The 23,663-nt window shown below is 45.2% G+C and overlaps 1 protein-coding gene and 1 long non-coding RNA gene across 7 annotated transcripts in view; both read right to left on the minus strand.

Moving 5' to 3' along the window:
* DRD2 (dopamine receptor D2) overlaps positions 1-9,948 on the minus strand; it is a 68,631-nt gene extending 58,683 nt beyond the window's left edge. For 2 of the 6 annotated variants that reach the window (XM_035264592.3, XM_035264591.3), the window contains exon 1: positions 8,918-9,948. In XM_035264592.3, the coding sequence (XP_035120483.1) occupies positions 8,918-9,400 (483 nt within the window). In that variant the 5' untranslated portion in view covers positions 9,401-9,948. Of the gene's footprint in view, positions 1-8,093; positions 8,289-8,917 lie in introns of those variants that run through there. The other 4 variants (XM_078339476.1, XM_035264593.3, XM_078339477.1 and 1 more) reach the window with 2 other exon arrangements.
* A 1,605-nt stretch (positions 9,949-11,553) lies between these two features.
* Positions 11,554-23,663, minus strand: part of LOC144578041 (uncharacterized) — a 113,331-nt gene continuing 101,221 nt past the window's right edge. Inside the window, exon 3 of the long non-coding RNA XR_013523055.1 lies at positions 11,554-12,559. This is a non-coding gene — a long non-coding RNA (uncharacterized LOC144578041). The remainder of the gene's footprint in view (positions 12,560-23,663) is intronic.

The raw sequence follows: 23,663 nt of genomic DNA on the forward strand, positions 1-23,663 counted from the left end.
TTCTATGCCCACTGATAATTATGACAAGGGTAATGATAGTGAATGTTTGCTGAGAACTTACCATGCGTCAGGTACTGAGTCAAGCACTTTATGTGCATGACTCATTAACTCTGCACAAAACCCGATCAGGTAAGTACATGGTCATCCTGTTTTATGAAAGGATAAACAACTGCATCTCAAGGGGTTATAGTAACTTGGTAGAGATTACTCCACCAAGCTCATACTCTACCATTGCTCACGACTGACAGAACAGAGATCCTGCATTGGTATGGCTTCTGAGTGCTCTGAACCACTTGGTTAAACTCGATAACTAGAGGGGCAGGGGATGCATAGCCCACTTCTTAAAAGTGCTTTGGGAAAAGACAGGTTCAAACTATTACTGCTTTTGGAGGATCTTGGGTAGAATCATGCCTATCCATACCTTTTAAACTAAGGATTAGCCCAATTGCCCAAACTCTAAACAGAAATCACCCAGAGTGCTAAAGACATCCCTCAATAACCATTCTTTTCTGTCTTCAGATCCCCAGGCTGACCTGAACAAACACACTTGTGTATGTTTCCTCTACATCCCCCCAATACATTTTTCTCCATGTGTGTGTCTGATTGAAGTAGGATCCAACCATTCAATATTCCCCAACTTCCATGCCCTGTGACACTGTGAAATATTTCCATCATCACAGCTGAGGGTAGTCAGACAGTGCAGGTTAAGGATGAAAGAGAGAAGGCATGAAACAATGTTGCTGACCGATGAGATACCTCTAATGGGGGATGCCTCAGACACTGCCACTCTGGTTGAGCTGCATAAAGTAAAGGGAGAGTGTCGCCATGGGAAAGTAAGTGTCTCTCACCTACCCATCACTTAACCACTCACCCACCCTTTCACTCAACAATTTAAGTAACTACCAAGTGCCTAGCACCATTTTAGGTTATAATCGATTTCAGAGAAGCATGAGCTCACAGTATGGTGGAGAAGATACAAAATGCACAATTAAGAGATTAGCATAAAGCTGGAAGACTGGCCACGAGGGAGATTTTGTGTCATTAGTCACAATGTGATTCTAGAGTGATCCCAATATGTATCAGCTATACATATTACTAAAGAAATTGTGTATGAAAACATGGATCCACCATGATTGTGGGCGGGGGGCGGCTGACATCCTCTGCCTGGGATCCTGGAAGCTGCTTGTCAACACACTTTCTTGTTGACTCTGCCATAAATGGGTGAAGGAGTTTTTTTGGAGCTCAGAGTCCAAAAAAGGATGAACCAAGAAAGATGACCCAGGAACAGAATACCTACAGTGCCTTCTGAAATCTTCTGCCATAGCTAAATGGCGAGCATTTGTAGCTGACCAGAAATAGATGCACATCAATTACAAAAGAGTCCTCCGCAAGAAGGGATTCATAGATCAAGAAAAAGGCCAACAAGAGAGATTAGCTTTATGTATTGGAGAATCTCTCAGGGACAGAAGCTGTCGTGTTCCATTCTCCTATCTCAGGCAGGACCATACTTCACCCAAAAACATGACAGTATTTGCTCCTGCCATTAATGACTCCAGACGCTGCAGAACACATATTTCTGCCAGCTTTGGGGATCTGCTCATGTGAAGTTCTTCGACCCTCTCAGTCTGGGAAAAGAAAAGAAGTCACTTTATCCTTGTACACCAGCACATTCTCTTTATTTTTTGTTTTTAATAAAAAGTGGTCTGTGCCAAAGTGCAACATACCATGTGACACTACCAATCAGGAAGGCTCCAATCATGAAGTAGCAGACAAAGGGTCCAGGAAACCACAAAGAAAAATTAGGCCATGAAAAGCCATCACCAGGATAACCGATGCCTCTTCCTAGCGCATGTGGGGTAAGATGGAGATGAATTCAGCTGCACCGAAATCAAAGGAATGACAAGCAATTCAAACCCCTATCTCACTCAAGATGAGCAAGAGCAGCTGACAGGTGAAAGCCAAAGAATTTCGGCGCAGATAAATGGAGAGCGTAAGAAAGAAATACACACCTGAATTTTGTGAACATTTTAGAAACAATTTCAGAAATGTAAAATCAGGTGCTGAATTACTGCAAAAGGACAATAGCTCAAAGTGTTGTTTCTTACTTAAGCGTCTGAATAATAACAGTAACAATCATTATAGTTAACACTTAAAGAGTGCTCACATTTCCCGGGGACTCTTTCAAATGACTTGTCTCTATTACCTTAATTAATTACTGTGGCCAAATTAGGTTGGTATTAACATCCACTTACAGGTGAGAACCCCCAGGTGATAGAGGTTAATTAACTTGCTCATGGTCACATAGCTAGTAAGTGTTAGAGTCAGGATTCAAATTCTGAGTGTAATTCCAGAGCCCACAGTTTTAACTACTGTATGGTGTTGTTTTTAAAGGGTTTAAATTAGTGACTAAATGTGGACATATGTCATTCATAAAACTCACGGTGAGGCTCAACAATAGAGGAGTCTTCTCACTTATTATGAGGTGAACATGATTATTACAGTCCCCTTATTTGTGCCTGAGATAACTGATGCACAGGTTAAGTGCCCCACCCAGGGACATCCAGGGCTTGCCTGCCTCTGTCTACCAGAAAAGCACTGATCAGCTCATTTTTTAAAGGCAGCTCTCATGAGCCACTCCTGTGTCTGTGTGGATCCCAAGCCATCCCGCCCTCAGCTTTCTGTAAATTGCAGAAGCTTAGTCTTGGAGATATAACAAGTTTTTCTTTAACAGTAATAAGAAAGCAACTCCAAAGACCTAAGTGTTGGCAGAAGTCTGGCTTTCATCCTTTAGACAATTCAGTTTACCTCAAAGAGATGTGGGGCAGTAGTAGGTGATGTCAGCAGAGTTCCAGACAAATCAATCATCACAGCTTGACAAATCCTCCCAGCTCTTCCCCAGGTTTGAAGGTTTAGTTGACCCTGCCTCCCTCCTGCTTCTGCCTCCCTCCCTGCTGCTCTCACTGCTTGCTGAGGTTTATGCCCAGTGCATTTGACCCAAAGGGGCCCAGATACAGCTGCAAAACACTCCATCACTGCTTCTCAAATCCCAAGGAGTTACTTCATTCCTCCTTCTCCATCTGCTGTCTCCCTCCTTACTTTCCTGGTGTCATACACAAAGCTTACTGCCCTTTCAGTTCACTAACGAAGAACGTTCTTATCCCTATTCTCCTCCTTTTCTTGTTCTTTATGCCACTTACATATCAGAGAGGGCTATTGCTTTAGCCTTAAACAGTCTCGTTTTGAATCTCTGTCTCACATGTGAAACATGTGACCTGGTGCAAGACACTTACCTTCTAAGCCCATGCTTCTTCCTCCACAAAATGAGATAATAAGGGTTCCTCTGACGCAGGAGGATTGTTGGAAGCCAGGAGCTCAAGACCAGATTGGACAAGCAAGACCCTATATCTACAAAAAACTTTTTTAAAACTTAGCTGGGCATGGTGGCATGCACCTGTACTCCCAGCTGCTTGGGAGGCTGAAGCAGGAGAATGACGTGAGCTCAGAACTTCGAGGCTGCAGTGAGCTATGATTGCACCATGGCACTTCAGCCTCAGTGATAGAGCAAGACCTCTCTCTAAAAAATGAAAATAAATAATAAATAAATAATGTAAAAAAACAAGGGTTCCTATTTCACAGAGTTGTTGTGGGATTGGGAGTGTAAATGAGGAACCCTATGTCGAATACTGAGCATAGTGCAATAATTTTATTTCTAATGTCTTTCTCCTGCTGGGCCACTTAGAACCCAAACAATAACAACCAGGAGGGGGTGGAAATGAGAAGGGCAGGCACATTCTGAAGGAGACCAATAACAAATGAACAGGCCCCAGGACTCACTATGGCTCCCAGACAGCTGCGGGGGATTATCGCCGGGGCCACAGCTGCAGTTCTGTGCTGAGCGGCAGCTTCCTGGAAGGCAGGACTGCCCAGGCTGTCTACACACCTGTTGATGGGGCTCCTGGGAGCCAGCTCTGCCTGACTCCCCTTACTGTCTTCTGTCTGGAAGCAAGCTGACATTACTTAGAAGCCTCCAGGGGAAACCAAAGGTCTTCCCTCCTTCCCCTCCCTATCCCTGCAGACAGCACAGAATTTCCTCGTCTCCTCCTGGAAAAAGTAAAAGTCCTTACAGGTGCCAACAGCTTATGACAAAATTGCCCAAACTACACTAAGCTGATGCCTGTATTCAATGCACCTTTAACATCAGCCTCTTTCGGGGCCTCCAATGTGTCTACTTCTCCTCTGCCCCTACCTTTGTACACCACCCCATACTCTCCCAAATGCCTCTAGCAGCTTCCAGGCCTCTGAGTTTGAAGCACTGCAGCAACACAGTTTCTTCTACCTAGGAGAGGAGGGAGTCCCCAGACCCCAGTGCGTCATCCCTGACTCCTCCCTATACACTGGAGCCACCAGGGGCCTTGACTTCTCCGCAGTGAAACACTCCCGTGTATCCTAGGGAGAGAAGACTGTGCCTTCCAAGGGCATCCCGGCTGCCAAGGGTATTGATTTAACCCATTTACTGGATTAAGGTGAAAGGAAAAAGAAAAGAAAAATATGTAATTCTGAGGGCAAATTTCTCTCCTTTCTCTGAACCCAAATCAAAGCAAACCAAGGGGCTGAGTCTTATAGTTTTATTACTCCTCCATCCCCATGTACTGACACTGTAATCAAGCTATTTTCCAAGCCTATGCATTTGGATAATATGATTCTATTGTTAAAAAATAAGAAAGTTTTGTATCCATTGACGTACAGAAGAAAGAAATCTTCAATTACATTGGTGATGGGAACAGGTGAGAGGAAAAAGTATATTAATATTAGATTCCAACTCCATTAGAGTAATTTAAAAGGCTGGAGATATCATTAGTCTACTGCTCAAATTGGTAAATAAGCAATTTGTACATCCTTAGTGGCTCTATGGTATATCCTGGAGAGCAGAAGGGCTTATACCTAATCCCAAGGTCTTCCCAGGGCCACAAGATGCCTTACTGGAGGTGAGAGGAGAGACAATGGTGCTGAGGTTCAGCTAAGTAAGAGGCTACCTACAAAGGAGGGTGCCTGCTGAGAAGTTGAAAAAACCTGTGTCCTTTTTGTGGACCACGATTTCCAAGTGTTTCCTATATGCAGGATGCTCGTCTGCTAAGCAGAGTAACTGGTAGGATAGAGAAGCTTCGGTTGTGGAGTCCAATCCTGGTGTCCAGAAACTGGAAAGTTTACTCATTCCTATTTAGGACAACTTAATAAAAGAAAAACAGCTTCCCTGTTTGGAGTTAGGGACATCTGGCATGATCTCTGAGGAGCCCAAGAAGATAACTGAAGAATCTAAAGTCCTGTAAGGACTTTAGAGGAAATGCAAATGACTGGGCTGCTCTTCTAAGCTATTTTCAAGACCTCAGCTCTTAGGTAACTGTGACCTGCTGATATACAACCTAATTCTGGGAGATATTGTAAATATGGCTTAGGGTTCCAGCATCATAAAACCTCAGCTTGATTATCCTCTCTTCCTATGTGCTGAAACACCGCACCTTCTCAGCTGGAGATTGACAAGTATTAATCCACAAAGGAGGGAGAAGTGGTGGGTGCTGACACAGGGGTGGCTCAAGGAAGTCTCATCGTATCTGTGTCTCCTGGGCGATATGCTCATATGTGTGCATGCGTGCAAGCATGTGCATGCAAACACACACACACACACACACACACACACAGTGCTGTCTTCACAGCCACACTTTTTCCTTAACACCAAAATGTAACTTTTGCTTTCAGCATAGATGGAAACCATTCTCTCCAGGCAGAGTCCCCATGTCTTTCCCCTTATACTTGTTTACCCAGAGAATAAACAAGAGACCATAGCCCAGTCTGGCTCAGCAAGACAATCTCAGGAGATGAGGCCATATTTCTAATGAGACCCTAAGCTCCCCCTTTGCTTCCTATGTTATAAAAGAAAGAGGCTGGTGTGGTGACTCATGCCTATAATCCCAGTATATTAGGAGGCCGAGGTGGGTGGATCATGAGGTCAGGAGTTCAAGACCAGCCTGGCCAACATGGTGAAACCCATCTCTATTAAAAATACAAAAATTAGTTGGGTGTGGTGGTGGGTGCCTGTAATCTCAGCTACTCAGAGGCTGAGGCAGGAAAATCATTTGAACCCAGGAGGCAGAGGTTGCAGTGAGCCTATATTTTGCCATTGCACTCCAGACTGGGTGACAGGGGAGGAGTCCATCGGGAAAGAAAGAAAGAGAGAGGGGGGAAAGAAAGAAAGAAAGAAAAAAGAAAGAAAGAAAAGAAAGAGGGAGGGAGGGAAATATATAAAGGAAGGAAAGAAGGAATGACAGAAGGGTTTCTCTCAATTTCAGGTTCTCCTGTATCATTCCCAAGATAATTGCATATTCTAGACAGAAATAATCCACCCTTGCAGGTAAAGGTAAAAGACTGACTAGTCCACAAGCATCATTACTGGCCTTCTCACCCTCTACAAGCTTCCTAGCTTGTGGAGCACAAGAACAAAATCAATACTGTCAATATGTTGCTGCCAGCAGGGCACAAATGGCTACCAGCCTTGGGGAGCATGACATGCTACTAGGCTGAACTAATCACTCCTTGGCATTTCAGGAGCACTTAGGTTAACAGATCACAGCACATCCATAATGGAAGACAATAACTCACCCGGGGGGAGGGCAGGAGGGAAACACTGAGTTGGCCCCCATAGAGGGACAGTTAGTATTTACATAAGTCAACCTGAAGCCATATTGGTGATTCCTTAAAGGGGCCAAAAATTTTAGAAAGAAGAAAAGCCCAGGAAAACCCTGGGGGAGAGGAGATTGGATTGCATCCTTAATTGAACAAAAAGATTTAATCAAGGGGATTGGTCTTTCTACCAAAAGTCTCACACTTCAAGAATTTAACAGGTATAACTGCAGGATACAAAGGGAGAGATTAAATACCTTAATTTTATAAAGTTCAAATGTATGAAATTTAGAAATATTTTAAATATCAGTGAATGGTTCCCAAAGTATATGATTCTTTTAACTCTTAATGACACATTTTTATATCTTCAAGGGATTTTCTCTGCTAGAATACCTGCTATCAAGTTTAGGTAAAATAAATTTTCTTTCCATTTTCAAAATAAAATAAATGTATACAGACCCTCTAAGGAGTCTCAACTTTTTAGGAGGTAATTTGCTAATTCAGTGTACATATGAGTCATCCAGAAACATAGTTAAAATATAAATTTCCTGGGCCTCAGCTTGAGATTTTCATTCAGCAGTTTTTCAAGGAAGAAGCAAAAATACGCATTTTTAGCCAGCTTCTCAGAGAATTCATTAAAAAGAAAAAAAAAGCCCTTAGAGAAATGCTGCTTGGACTTGTACAACAAATCAGAACCTCTCCATTTTCTGGACACCTCAGGCTGTGCAGGGAAGGTAGCAGGAATGCTCTTTAAGAGACCAAGCCTGGGACTACCCTGGCCCTCATTTGGCTCTAGGTCTAAGCCTCCCAAACCACTTCCCTGTCAGACGTCTGCATTCAGAGATGGCATCAAAACCCCCTGCAAACAAATAATCCAGGAATCTTGAACACTAAGGAGGGAAGTCCAAGGCAGGGGCTGGAACCCAGGAAACCAGCTTGCAGCTTTTCTTGAAACTGGTCACGCTGACCACAGTCTCCCTATCTGCCCACCCTCATCAAACAGCTGCACGGGGGAAAGATGATAAGTATGATTTCTTTTTCAAGTGGTCCTAATGCTGCAGGATGAATCAGGAATAAGCATGCATATTTGCATTTGAAGCGGGGTGGGAGTGGGGAAGAATCGTTGAATATCTAGTTCCCTAAGGAGGAGCAAGGATTAGCCTAAAAGGTTTGTAGCCTGGCCAAAATCCAGAAATGCAGAAGGATCTGGGTGGGATCCACAAAGTGCCCTGCACCTCACACGCTCACCCAACCTCAGGAGCCCCAGAATAAAAGTAGTGGGGTGCCAAGTGGGGTAAAAGCGACTTGCTCAGACAGCTTCCCTGTGGCTGAGAGCAAGCTCCTGTCCCCACGGACCTGCAGTGCTGTGACTTGTGTCCATGGCGAAGCCTGTTATGTAGACGCACACACCCTCTTACCTCTGCTCTTCAAGAGGAAGCGCTCAAGGGCTGCTCGCCTCAGACGGGGACAGGGATGCGCTCTGTCTGGCTCTTAGAGCTGCCCCCTGTCTTCGCACACCTCCCTAGAGGGGCTCTCGGTCCATCCGAAAGCCTTGCGGTCACCGTCCGCTACTGCTCCCACCGTCGCCCGCACTCCTGGTTCGAAACGGGTCTGGCACCCAAGCCTCCCTTCCCGACTAGGTGTCAACCAAAGAGAAGGCGTAGGAGAACGAAAGTTCAGGACCAAGGACAGCGTCCACCTGGGGATGGGGAGAATCCAGCCAGAATTCGCCTCTCCCTCATCCTTAGCTTCTGCCTTAGAAACTGAAAAGGGTCAGGTCGCACCAATACGGAGTTGCCAAAACCAGCCCTTCTTCCTCCGAGGCGGTCGGAAACTCTGGCCGCGAGCCCAGGGTCTCCTGCTTGGGTGTCTGGGGAAGAGCCCTCCCAAGATCTTGGGGAGCGGCCGCCCTCCGATGCAACGGCTGGGCTGTGCTGCCCCGGCCGCCCCGCGGGGAGGCTGCCCCAGCTGCGCCTCCTCGTGCCCGGGGCGAGGATTCCCTTCTGGGCGGCCAGAAGGCCACTGAGAGGGAGGGAGAAAGTACGACAGCCGCGGGCTCCGGACGCCCCCCGCCCTCGCCCGACGGAAAGCGGGTGCAGAGCCAGACCCCAGGCGGGCGCTCCCGAGCAGGCGGCCCGGAGTGGCCGCACAAACTTCTGTCCCGGCCGCGCAGCCCTTGGAGCTCCCTCCTCCTCTCCCCGTGACCCCGAGTCGCCCGCCTCTCCATCCGGCCAGAGCTTACCTTCAAGCCATAGGGCGCCCCGAGGCAGAGACGGCGCCGGCTGCTCGAGGCTTCCAGCTCCCACCGCATCCACGCGCGGCCGGCCCTCCGGCAGCCGTCTGGGGCCGCCACTCTCCTCGGCGGGTCCCTGGCTCCCGGCCCCGCCGCGCCGCTCAGAGCCCCGGCGGGCAGCCGCTCGGCCGGCTCTGGCCCGCGGGGAGCAGTGGACCGGCCGCGGCGGGGCGGGGCGGGGCGGGGCGGGGCCGGGAGCGGGGCGGGAGGCAACGCGGGAACGGCGCGGAGGCGGCGCGGTGCAGCCGTAGGCTGCCGAATCGGCACTGAAGCTGGACAGCTCCGCGGCGCCTGAGCGCGGGGAGCGCGGGAGGGAGGCGCCCCGGGCCCCGCCCCTGAGACAGGCCCCACCCCCGCCCCCCACCGAACGAGCTGTACCTCCTGGGCGCTCCCCGGCCTGGGGGGATAGGAGGGGGTTGGGGATTCCTCCATCCCTTGCTTTGAGACGGGAACCCAACCTTCGACTGCCCACTGCGCTCCCACACACAAACCCGAAGTAACACGCTGTGAATGCGGGCTGGGTCCTCAAGGTCTGCTGGACAGCCCTCTCCTTTGAGGACTCAGAAGCCAAGGGTTGCAGGAGGCACCACCCATCCAGCAAGTCAGACAAGGAGAGGAGCTGTTCGGAGAGGTCCGGATCCGTTTTCTGATTTCAGGTCTTGGAATCTTTGTAGTCAGTTCCTTTGCTGAACTCATCCAAAGGTAAAGGCCTATTTGGAGTTGACCTGAGATGGAAATGGAAAGGAGGCCTCAGGGGTTCCAGCGCACCTTTGACTCCCAACTGAGGTGTGTAAGGCAGGGAGTGGGGAGGGAGAAAGCGATGGAGTGGTGAAGAGTGTTCTGCTGCAGTGCTGCCCAGGGTCATTTTGGCTGCAGAGGAACCTCATTCTTCACCCCTTTTCTTCCTCTCTCCTTTTCTTTCTTTCTTCCTTCTGCAGCAATTAGTTACCAACTGTCCTCACTCTGTCAGACTCTATGTCAGATTCAGAAGTCACAGACAGAAATAAAACCAGGTCCCTGATCCCACACCCTGCCAATCCAGAGAGGAGACCCCCCCAGGGAAATAAATGAGGCTTAAACGGGTACTGTGAAGCACAAAAATGCAAGACTTCACAGAGCATTGAAGGAGCAACACCAGCTCCCAAGGGGAGAAGGTGGTACAGCACTCCAAGTAGAGGGAACAGCAAGGGGTCAGTCCTACATGGCTGGAATGGAGCCACCCTGGGCCACAAGGATTAACTTCATATCAGCATTTCCTCCGGTGACACACACGATTATAGAAAGTGAGGGCTGGAGAGGACCTTATCATTCATCTAATGTGTCCTAACCTCAGAAGGGAGAACTGAGTCCCAGAGAAAAGTCATGCCCTTGCAAATCCCACAGGGTCTAGCACTGAAACACTCCCCCTCTCCAGAGGCACAAAACAGCCTCTCTCTCAAACACAGCCACCTCTGGAGGCACTGGGGCAGGGGAAGCTGTGGTCTCCCCACCTCACCCTACCCTGGCTCTTCCCTGCTCCTGTCCCAGGATCTTGCTTATCTGGACTGGCCTCCATTTGCCTGCAGGCTCTGTGAAGAGATATGACAACAACAAGAGTCCTAGAATGTTGCCATACTTGCCTTTAAGGGATCAAACATCACAGATATGGTTGAAATTCCAGTGTTTCCCTCATATACCCTTGGGCCATTCTTTCCTAGGTTTAATCCGCTAAAGGAGATACTTGGTACCCCCCAACTCAGCACCTCTACATAGGTTCAGGGATGGGTCAGACTAGCCAGAGCACCTGGAGTGGTGTCCTGCCTTGGTCACTTACTCATCGTGTGGCCTTGCCTAAATTAATTGATCTGGCTAAGCCTCAGTTTCTCCATTTTTAAGTTGGGGCTACAAATAATCTCTCTGGCTGTACTGAGGAAAATAGATGAGGACATGTTAGACAATGGTTATATGGGCCATCCCTGCCTGCTCTGGGGTAGGGAGGGAGCCTTGATCATCAGGAGGCAGAAGCAGGAAGAAAATGAGCTCCATGAGGCACACCCACCCAAGGACACTGTAGCTCCACACTGTCTTTTTTACCCCAATCTTACACGGCTGAGTGGATTTCATGCTGGCTGTGAGTGAGACGGATGAATCTTTTAGTTTTCAATTAGCAAACGTCTCACTCTTTAAACAAGCGGCACAGCAAACAGATGCACTGTGTGATTGATGACAGAGAACATCTGCGGCCAAGCAGTGGCTGCACCAAAGGTTCCAGCTTCCTGGACTAGCAGGGCCCTCTGGAGGTCATTTGTTGCCTCCCCCTGCCTCTAGGCAGAAGTGTGCCCAGTCCAAGTAGGCCAGGTGGGGGAAGGGTATCCCTTTGCCTTATAGCTTTCCTGAGAAAGGATATACAACAGCATCTTGGAATTCCTTACCTGCATGCTCCAGAGCCTCCTTAGAGTCAGGAAGTCCTACCTGACGTACTTCCTAAATCTTTATTTCTACCTTTTCATTGTTGAAAATTGTAAGGAAATGGGTAGTCATGGGTATTAGGGGTCATCTTAGTCCATCTGGGATGATATTCAAATAGAAAAATACCATAAACTGTGTGGCTTACAAACAGCATTTATTTCTCACAGTTCTGGAGGCTGGGAAGTTCAATATCAAGGTGCTGGCAGAGCTGGTGTCTGGTGAGAGCCAGCTTTCTGTTTCATAGATGGCACTTTCTCACTGTGTTCACACATGGTAGAAGGGATGAGTGAGTGCCCTTGGGTCTCTTTTACAAGGGCACTCATCCATCCCATTAAGGAAGGTTCTGTCCTCATGATCTCATCACTGTCCAAAGGCTTCACTTTCTAATTTTATAATCTTGGGGCTTAGGATTTCAAATATAAATTTGGGGGGACAAAGACATTCAGGCAGGACTAGGAGATGGGTTAGGGACAGACAACGGTTGTGTTGGCTTATTGTAATGAGGAAACAAGGGAGAAAGCCAACAGAGAATAAGGGTGAACTAGAACTTCTTCCTGAACTCCAAGAACTGCTGGCTGCAGCTTGGAAAGGGGGGTCCCTTGCTGATCTCCTTCCAACTCTGATGTCCCCCCAGAGAGAACAGGCTATCATAGCCCCCTCCTAAAAATCATCCCACAGAAAACAAAGGAAATGTCCTCATCTGAAAGGTGGGGAAGGCAGAGCAGGGTCATGTCAGTAGCAACACTGGAGTCACACAGTGGAGTTTGTTTCCACCTAAACTCCACAATCTTGGGAAATTCTGAATGGCTCTGGGTCTCAGTGTTCTGGATTGTGAAATGGGAATAGAGAGCCACATTACAGTGCTATCGTGAAGATTAAGTGGGAACAACAACCCACACATATTGATTCTCCATGGATCTTCCCCCCTTACAGAAAACTTCAAATAGAGAAGTGACACAGGAAATACAGACACTTTCTACGTGGTGTTACAGTTCTCCATTTCTTAACCCACTTTGCAGACGAAAACTGAGCCCCCATTTTCAAGCTCTGGGAATTTCTCTTTTCTCATCCTTTTCTTTTGTCTTTGTTCTTGTGCCATTTGCAAATGACTTGGGGAGGAGTAGAGCAGCAATCCATTCGGGCCTAAGGAAATATGGGGGGAAAAGAAAATGAATTCATCCTTTCATACTTTTTATATCCCTCAAATGCAGAAAACCTTAGAGAGGTGTGGAATTCTTGGATATTGTTGTTGAGGGATCCACAGCCCCATGCAGAATAATCTAGGGCAGGGACTGAAGGTAGTGGAGATGGTAGACTCCAGAGAAGGGTGGGCAAGGAGAGAATCTTCTGAGAAGGACAGAAGTTCAGGGCACTGTCCAACCAAGAAGGGAGAGCAGAGAGTTTCCCGAGGTTTTTGACATCTGCATGTATAATCACTCTTAGAGAATGATTTCCTCACTGGCAGACTCTAATGGGTCTTTCCACCTCAGTTTGAAATGGACATTTGTTCTTGCTGGCTCCTATTTTGAAAGAGTAGAGAATATAGGGGTGAGTCACTTTAAAAAATTCTATTATACAATTCTTCAGAGTTACAGAACAGATAACTCAGAGTGCAGTCATTCATATTAGCAATGTAATTGGTAGGAAGAGGTCATAAAAATATACACCTCATTTGCACACCTATGTTCACAGCAGCATTATGCACAATAGCCAAAAGGTGGAAACAAGCCATGTGTTCATCAACATTGATAAACAAGATGTGGTATTTACATGCAAAGAAATATTACTAGGCCTTAGGAAAGGAGAGAATTTCTCACACCTGCTACCACATGGAACCTTGAAGACATTGTGCCAAATGAAATAAGCCAGTTACAAAAGGACATATACTGTATTATTCCACTTATGTGAGGTACCTAGAGTCAATCCATAGAGACAGAGAGTGAATTAGTGGTGGCCAGAGGCTAGAGGCAGGAACAAATGAGGATGTATTTGATGGCTATGGGTATTCAGTATAAGAAAATGAAGAAAGTTCTAAAGTGGAGTGGCGGTGATGCTTACACAGCAATGTGAATATACTGACTGGATCCAAGATGGCCAAATAGGAACAGCTCTGAAGTGCAGTTTCCAGCAAAAACAATGCAGAGGGTGAGTGCCCACCACATTTCCAAAAAATTTTCACTGCCCACAGACCAGGAGAGTCCCAGGCCGAAAGTGCCATGAGTTTTCAGCACAGCCAGTGTTGGGTTGGGGCACAGAAACTCACACAATCTGGGTGGCCATTTCAACTGGCGCCTGGAATGCCTGGGAGACAGAGCTGCCTATTCAACTGAAAGAGAGGGGGCTGAGACAGGGAGCCAGGCAATCTGGCTCAGCAGGTACCACCCACAAAAAACAAGCAATCTGAAACGCTCTGGATTGAAAGTTTTGCAGCAAGTGCAGCTGGATGGTGCAGCTCATTGGGGGGAAGGGCAACCACCACTACCTAGCCAGTCCCCCACTACTGAGGCAGTCCACACAGCAGCTGGGCAGAGCCTGCAGCAGCTCAGCAACACCTCTGCTGGCAGACTGTGACTAGACTATGCCCTGCAGGGCAAGGCATCTATGGAAAAAGGCAGCAGCATGACAGAAACTTGTAAATAAAGCCAACCTTCCCAGGACACAGCACCTGGGAAAAGAGGCAGTTATGAGTTCCTTTGTAGCAGACTTAAAAGTACCTGGCTAGCAGTTCTACATGGAACAATGGAGCTCTCAGCACAGCCCTTGAGTTCCTGTAAGGGACAGACTGTCTCCTCAAGCAGCTCCCCTACCCATATATACCCAAAGAGACACCTCATAAAGGAGAGTTCAGGCTGACATCCAGCAGGTACCCTTCTGGGATGAACATAACAGAGGAAGAAACCAGAAGCAACCCTTACTGTTCTGCAGCCCCCACAGATGATCCCCAGGCAAGCAGGGTCTGGAGTGGACCTCCAGCAGTCCGGCAGCAGAGGGGCATGACTGTTAGAAGGAAAACTAGGAAACAGAAAGAAAGAACTTCATCAGCAACAAAAAGGACATCCACTCAGAGACCCCATCTGAAAGTCACCAACTACAAAGATCACAGGTAGATAAATCCACAAAGATGGGAAGAAACCAGCACAAAAAGGACAAAAACACCAAAAACCAGAACACCTCTCCTCCTCCAAAGGATCACAACTCCTCACCAGCTAGGGATCAAAGATGGATGGAGAATGAATCTGATGAATTGGCAGAAACAGGCTTCAGAAGATGGGTAATAACAAACTTCTCGGAGCTAAAAGAATATGTGCTAACCCAATGCAAAGAAACTTAATACCTAGAAAAAAGTTTAGATGAGATGATAACTAGAACAAACAGCTTAGAGAAGAATATAAACGACTTGATGGAGCTGAAAAATGCAGCACAAGAACTTCATGAAGCATACACAAGTTTCAATAGCTGAATCAACCAAGCAGAAGAAAGAATATCAGAGATTGAAGGTCAATTCAATGAAATAAAATGAGAAGGCAAGCATAGAGAAAAAAGAGTGAAAATAAATGAACAAAGCCACCAAGAAATATGGGATTATATGAAAAGACCTAATCTACGTTTGATAGGTGTACCTGAATGTGATGGAGAGAATGAATCCAAGCTGGAAAACACTCTGCAGGATATTATGCAGGAAAACTTCCCCAACCTAGCAAGCCAGGCCACCTTTCAAGTCTTGGAAATACAGAGAACACCACGAAGATATTCCTCAAGAAGAGCAACCCCAAGGCACATCATTGTCAGATTCACCAGGTTGAAATGAAGGAAAAAATGCTAAGGGAAGCCAGAGAGAAAGGTCGGGTTACCCACAAAGGGAAGCCCATCAGACTCACAGCAGATCTCTCTGTAGAAACCCTACAAACCAGAAGAGAGTGGGGGCCAAATTTCAACATCCTTAAAGGAAAGAACTTTCAACCCAGAATTTCATATCCAGCCAAAGTAAGCTTCAGAAGCAAAGGAGGAAAAAAATCCTTTATGGACACGCAATTGCTGAGAGATTTCATCACCACCAGGCCTGCTTTACAAGAGCTCTTGAAAGAAGCACTAAACAAGGAAAGGAACAAACAGTACCAGCCACTCCAAAAACATACCAAATGGTAAAGACCATTGACACAATGAAAAAAAAATGTGTCAACGAGCAAAACATCCAGCTAGCATCAAAATGGCAGGATTGAATTCACACAGTAACAATATTAACCTTAAATGTAAATAAGCTAAGTGCCCCAATCAAAAGACACAGACTGGCAAATTGGATAAAATGTAAAGACCCATCGGAGTTCTGTATTCAGAAAACCCATCTCACATGCAAGGACACACAGAGACTCAAAATAAAGGAATGGAGGAAGATTTATCAAGCAAATGGAGAGCAAAGAAAAGGAGGAGTTGCAGTCCTAGTCTCTAATAAAATGGACTTTAAACGAACAAAGATCAAAAGAGACAAAGAAGGGCATTACATAATGGTAAAAGGATCAATACATCGAGAAGAGCTAGTGATCCTAAATATATATGCACCCAATATAGGAACACCTAGGTACATAAAGCAAATTCTTAATGACCTACAAAGAGACTTAGGTGCCCACAATAAAAGTGGGATACTTTAACACCCCACTGTCAATATTAGACAGATCAATGAGACAGAAAATTAACAAGGATATCCAGGGCTAGAACTCAGATCTGGACCAAGCAGACCTAATAGACATCTACAGAAATCTCCACCCCAAATCCACAGAATATACATTCTTCTCAGCACCACATTGCACCTACTCTAAAATTGACCATTTAATTACAAGTGAATCACTCCTTAGCATATGCAAAAGAACAGAAATCATAACAAACAGCCTCTCAGACCACAGTACAATCAAATTAGAACTCAGAATTAAGAAGCTAACTCAGAACTGCACAACTTCATGGAAACCAAACAACTGGCTCCTGAATGTCAACTGGATAAACAATGAAATGAAGGCAGAAATAAAGATATTCTTTGAAACCAATGAGAACAACGACACAATGTACCAGAATCTCTGGGACACATATAAAGCATTGTCTAGAGGAAAATTTATAGCAATAAACACCCACATGAGAAGTGAGGAAAGATGTAAAATTGACACCCTATCATCAACACTGAAAGAGCTAGAGGAGCAAGATCAAAAAAACTCAAAAGCTAACAGAAGACAAGAAATAACTAAGATCAGAGCAGAACTGAAGGAGATAGAAACACAAACAAATCCTTCAAAGAATCAATAAATCCAGGAGCTGGTTTTTTGAAAAGATCAACAAAATAGACCACTAGAGAGATTAATAAAAAAGAAAAGGGAGAAGAATCAAATAGATGCAATAAAAAATGATAAAGGGGATATCACCACTGATTCCACAAAAATACAGACTACAATCAGAGATTACTACAAACAACTCTATGAACATAAGCCAGTAAACCTGGAAGAAACGGATAAATTCCTGGACACTTTCACCCTCTGAAGACTAAACCAGGAAGAAGTCAAAACCTTGAACAGACCAATAACAAGGGCTGAAGTGAGGCAGCAATTAATAGCCTGCCAACCAAAAAAGTTCAGCTCCAGAGAGGTTCAGAGCTGAATTCTCCCAGACGTACAAAGAGGAGCTGGTACCATTCTTTCTGAAACTATTCCAAACAAAACAAAAAGACAGAATCCTTCCCAAATTATTTTATGAGACCAACATCATTCTGATAACAAAACCTGGCAGAGACTCAACAAGAAAAGAAAACTTCAGGCCAATATCCATGATGAACATAGATGAAAAAATCTTCAATAAAATACCGGCCATCCAACTGCAACAGCACATCAAAAAGCTTATCCATCACAATCAAGTAGGCTTCATCCCAGGGATGCAAGGCTGGTTCAACATACGCCAGTCTATAAACGGAATTCACCACATAAACAGAACCAAAGACAAAAACCACATGATTATCTCAATAGATGCAAAGAAGGCCTTTGACAAAATTCAACAGGCCTTTGTGTTAAAAACTCTAAATAAACTAAGTATTGATGGAACATATCTCAAAATAATAAAAGGTATTTACAACAAACCCACAGCCAATATCCTACTGAATGGGCAAAAACTAGAAGTGTTCTCTTTGAAATCTGGCACTAGACGAGGATGCCCTGTCTCACCACTCCTATGCAATATAGCATTGTAAGTTCTAGCCAGAGCAATCAGACAAGAAAAAGAAATAAAGGGTATTCAATTAGGAAAAGAGGAAGTCAATTTGTATCTATTTGCAGATGACATGGTTGTATATTTAGAAGACCATATCATCTCAGCCCAAAATCTTCTGAAACTGATAAGCAACTTCAGCAAAGTCTCAGGTACAAAGTCAATGTGCAAAAATCATGAGCATTCCTATATACCAATAACAGACTTAAAGAAAGCCAAATCAAGAATGAACTGCCATTCACAATTGCTACAAAGAGAATAAAATACCTAGGAATACAACTAACGAAGATGTAAAGGACCTCTTCAAGGAGAACTACAAACCACTGCTCAAGGAAATAAGAGAGGACACAAACAGATGGAGAAACATTCCATGCTCATGGTTAGGAAGAATCAATATTGTGAAAATTGTCATACTGTCCAAAGTAATTTATAGATTCAATGCTATTCCCATCAAGCTACCAATGACCTTCTTCACAGAACTGGAAAAAAACACCTTAAACTTCATATGGAACCAAAAGAGAGCCTGCATAGCCAAGTCAATTCTAAGCCAAAAGAACAAAGTTGGAGGCATCACGCTACCTCACTTCAAACTATACTACAAGACTGCAGTCATCAAAACAGCATGGTACTGGTACCAAAACAGAGATATAGACCAATGGAACAGAACAGAGGCCTCGGAGGCAACACCACACATCTACAACCATCTGATCTTTGACAAACCTGACAAAAGCAATGGGGAAAGGAGTCCCTGTTTAATAAATGGTGTTGGGAAAACTGGCTAGCAGTGTGCAGAAAGCAGAAACTGGACCCCTTACTGACACCTTTACACTAAAATTAACTCCAGATGGATTAAAGATCTAAACATAAGACCTAACACCATAAAAACCCTAGAAGAAAACCTAGGCAATACCATTCAGGACATAGGCATAGGCAATGACTTCATGACTAAAACACCAAAAGCAAAGGCAACAAAAGCCAAAATAGAAAAATGGGATCTCATTAAACTGCAGAGCTTCTGCACAGCAAAAGAAATAGTCATTAGAGTGAACTGGAAACCAACAAAATGGGAAAAAATTTTTGCAATCTACCCATGTGACAAAGGACTTATATCCAGAATGTACAAAGAGCTAAAACAGATTTACAAGAAAAAACAAACAAACCCATTCAAAAGTGGGCAAAGGATATGAACAGACACTTTACAAAAGAAGACATACATGAGGCCAACAAACATATGAAAAAATGCTCATCATCACTAGTCATTAGAGAAATGCAAATCAAAAGTACATTGAGACACCATCTCATGCCAGTTAGAATGGCAATCATTAAAAACATCTGGAGACAACAACAGATGCTGGAGAGGATGTGGAGAAATAGGAACAGTTTTACATTGTTGGTGGGAATGTAAATTAGTTCAATCATTGTGGAAGACAGTGTGACAATTCTTCAAGGACTTAGAAATAGAAATTCCATTTGACTTAGCAATCCCATTACTAGGTATATATCCAAAGGATTATAAATCATTCTATGATAAAGACACATGCACATGTATGTTTATTGCAGCACTGTTTACAATAGCAAAGACTTGGAACCAACCCAAATGCCCATTGCTGATATAGTGGACAGGGAAAATGTGGCACATATACACTGTGGAATACTATGCAGCCATAAAAAACAACGAGTTCACGTCCTTTGTAGGGACATGGATGAACCTGGAAACCATCATTCTCAGCAAACTGACGCAAGAACAGAAAATCAAACACCACATGTTCTCACTCATAGGTGGGTGTTGAACAATGAGAACACATGGACACAGGGAGGGGAACATCACACACTGGGGTCTGTTGGGGGGGACTAGGGAAGGGACAGTGGGGGGTGGGGAGTTAGGGAGGGATAACATGGGGAGTAATGCCAGATATAGGTGATGGGGACGGAGGCAGCAAACCACATTGCCATGTATGTACCTATGCAACAGTCCTGCATGTTCTTCACATGTACCCCAGAACCTAAAGTGCAATAAGAAAGTTTTATATGATATATATATATATATCTCTACCAATGTGAATGTACTTAATGCTAGTGAACTAGGCACTTAAAATGCACGGTGACTCACTGTAATCCCAGCACTTTGGGCGGCCAAGGCAGGCAGATCATCTGAGGTCAGGAGTTTGAGGTCGAGGTTGCAGTGAACCAAGACCCTGCCATTGCACTCCAGCCTGGCAACAAGAGTGAAATTTGATAGCAGAAAAATAATAATAATAATAGTAAATTATATATCATATATCTCATTGCCACAATACAAAAAATACATCTTGTGATTCAATGGTTGCTGCAGTTGCCAATCTATGTAAAACCAAAATAAAACATCTTGTAAAGTACTAAGTAAACAGGTGGGAAAGTGACTGAGGTTAGAAAACAATCTATATATAACTTCTGAAATTGTATTTAGGTAAGTACAATCTACTGCCTTGAAGTTCCTTGGCCCTTTCTATAGACGATACAGCACTTTCTCGTCTGTAATCTTATTTGTGTTCCAATAGCCTTGTGATGTCAAGAATATTGTTAATTTGGGGCGAGCACTGAGAGGGTTATGAGGATGAGAGCAAGCAATGAAGCCAGGATAATCGATTTCAGGTAGTCTGCAAATGCAAGGACCATTCAACCACTCAGGTTCTGACTGAAGTTGTACAATTTAAAGAAAGCTCTTAATGGAGAAGAAAGACTTGGTCTGTTTTGTCTTTTATTGAGGGTGAGCGAATAAGGAGCAGAAGTATTTTTTAGTCCATAACCAGCAGCATTTGGGGTTCTCCTGTTCACACCTGACCCTCTGCCTGTTTTTCTCATCTCTGAGGACCAACCCTCCAACAGCTGATACCCCCTCCTCCTCCAACACAATCAGGGTAGCAGTCAGGGAAGATGAATGTAAGAAACAAACAATTCTGACAGTTTAAGCAGAAAAGGAATTCATGGAAAATATTGTAGTAGGTCACAGAATCACAAAGATTAGAGAACCAGGCAGGAACAATAAAGCTAGCTACTGTTAGGCTTTCAACCAAAATCAATCAGGAGTAGCAGTCCAATGAGAACTCAGCTATCATAGCTAAATACAGGGCATCAGATGGCATCTCTACCTTGACTGGCATAAGACACTGTCATCCCCTGGCACCCTGTTATGCTGTTCCTGGAAAACTGAAAGTTGTAGCTACTGGTACTACCTGTAGGATAGATTCTCCAGTGTCCTTGCTTCTCTGAGTCACTAGCTCCTCAGTCAAAACCTAAGGCAGCTGCCACCCATTGGTTGAGCTGGGTTATGAGATTCACTTTCAGTGGGGTAAGGGCTCTGCCTGCCACCAAGACCCACACAGGGATTCCACAGTACAGGAAGGGGACAGAGGTGGTGCAGCCAAACAACAATTCACCATATCCTAGATCCAAAGAAAAAAATAAAGCCAATTCCTGTCTATTCTACTTTCTGAACGCTACACAGATCCACCCACTCTCTCCACCCCCACTGCCACCACTCCAGTCTGGCCATCACCCTGTCCAATGCAGATGATTATGAAGCCTTCTGCTGCTGTTCTTACTCCAGCCTATGTTCCACACTGCAAAACAATGCTGTCTCATAAACATAAATCTGATAATGTCACCCTACTTACTCCCTTTCAAAGTCTTTCTTGTTGCCTTTGAGATAAATTCTAATCATGCTAATGCCACATCCGCCCTTGCCTCTCTCCAGCCTCATTGCTGGTACTTTCCCCTCTGAATGAGTGAATCGATGAATGAATCAATGAGGTATGGAAGGGGTGGCAGGGATGACCTACCCCAGAGTTTCCCATATGTCAATCTTTGGATTGGATGCAATAAAAATCCCTGGGAAACTAAAAGAAAAATACAGATATGGGACCCCAATGCCAGAACTGTTCCATTATCATTTAGGGGGTTAGGGTTAGCATTTTGTATTTCTAAAAAGCTAACCAGGCCGGGTGCGGGGGCTCACGCCTGTAATCCCAGCACTTTGGGAGGCCGAGGCGGGTGGATCACGAGGTCAAGAGATCAAGACCATCCTGGTCAACATGGTGAAACGCCGTCTCCATTAAAAATACAAAAAATTAGCTGGGCACAGTGGCTCGTGCCTGTAATCCCAGCCACTCAGGAGGCTGAGGCAGGAGAATTGCCTGAACCCAGGAGGTGGAGGTTGCAGTGAGCCGAGATTGCGCCATTGCACTCCAGCCTGGGTAACAAGAGCGAAACTCCGCCTGAAAAAAAAAAAATAGCTAACCAGTGATTCTGAGCACCAGGCAGGGGAGAAACACTGAAATAATCCCTACCCATCATTTTGCATATGTGGGAGTCAAAGCCCAGAGAGGTTAAATACTCGATGCACATGAATCAAATTTGGTGTTATAATGAAGCAAAAACTTCTAGCAAAGTTAATCTGACACATTTACTGCAATACATAATCATTATTGTGCTACATGGTAATTAGGCATAAATAGTGGGTAAGCCAGTCAGAGGGAGGACTATTATTACAGTTATGGGGGTCATACCAAGGAGGAAGGAAAGGAGCCACTGAGAAAGGTTGGGGTGTTGTATTAAGACCTCATAGAGCCCCCCAGGTCTGTCATCTGCACTTGGACAGAGCTGATGACAGGTGGGTCTTCCCATGGAGCTGAAGAGTCAGGTGGGAGCCGGGTTGCTGAGAGATGGGTGAAGGCAAGCCCTCAGTCAAGATGGGGGAAAGACTAGACAGCATCCAGCCCCTTCTTCCAGTGAGTGAGTGACTGGAATGGGTGGAAAATCCTGTGAGGAGGGAGCAGAAATCACTGCAGAACTTGAATCCTTCTCCTGCAGGAACAAAGTGAGGAGTGAGATTTAAAGGAACCCCTTTCTCTGCCTACTGTGAGCAGAAGCATCTTCTTCACACTTTGGGAATCACCCATTGTCTTCTGGGTACTTGTTCCAGGTCCATCTCTAGACACATGATACCGTTGTCTGAAATGGCTGACAGCCCTCTTCCCTGCATCCATACGTCTGTTTCCTGCTGGGTTTTCAAGGCCCAACTCACATAGTTGAGTTCCATGAGGCCTTTCCTCATTTCCCATACCCCGATCTTAATAAAGAACTGTACCTCTTTGTGACATTGATTACATTGTCATTTGTTTTCCTGTCTTGCTTCTCAACTAAGCATGAGATCATATGACTCAGCTGTGTCCCTCCATGCCACCAGCACAGAACCTGACACAGGGCAGACTCTCAACAAAAAAGAAACCTCCCCAGTTAGATAGTCCCAATTAATAATTTGGTTTAGTGAGCAAATGTCAGGGTGGGAATTTAAGGGTAATTTTTCTACCTGCATGTGAGCTGGTTAATAGGGATGCTTTCCAAGCTCTAGGGGTGTGAAAGTTTTGATGGAGGGAGGGATGGGGAGAAGACATACTTTTGTTCAGCATCTGGATAGATGGGTGCTGGAGGTGGGCCCAACTGCAGAGGTTTTTGAAAGTAGATAGACAGATGATGCGAGATATCTTGGGGATATAAGAAAGAAGAGGAAGAGAAAGGAGGTGGGAGGTAGCAGAAGAATGGTGGAAGGTGGAGAGAGGGAAGAGACCAAAGGCATAACTGGCCGTCTTTGTACTTCAACATACTCCTGCTTTGGGCACCACCCCTTCTCATTTTCAGAGATAGGTTAGAAAGGGGCCAGCCTACAGTTCACCCCAGCGCTGACTGCACTCCTGGTCTGTTCAAATTAGAGGGAAGAAGAACAGAAGTCCCAGAGTGGAAACCTCTTTGACCATGTTCCCAGGCTTCCCTCAGAGCCAGGGACTGACTCTTCCATTTGATTCACCCTCACCTAGATCTACTTGTAAAAGTTTTTGTGGTAATTACATGTGATCCTGCCCATGGGAGCACCTTAAGAAAGACTGCCTGGGCCCTACGAAGTGCTCTGTAATTGGGGTTTGCTATTTTTAATGATATGCCTGAATTCTCAGGCAGGTGACTTAGTAAAAGTTGT

The sequence above is a fragment of the Callithrix jacchus genome, chromosome 10, assembly GCF_049354715.1.
Source record: "Callithrix jacchus isolate 240 chromosome 10, calJac240_pri, whole genome shotgun sequence".
In the NCBI taxonomy this organism is placed as follows: Eukaryota; Metazoa; Chordata; class Mammalia; order Primates; family Cebidae; genus Callithrix; species Callithrix jacchus.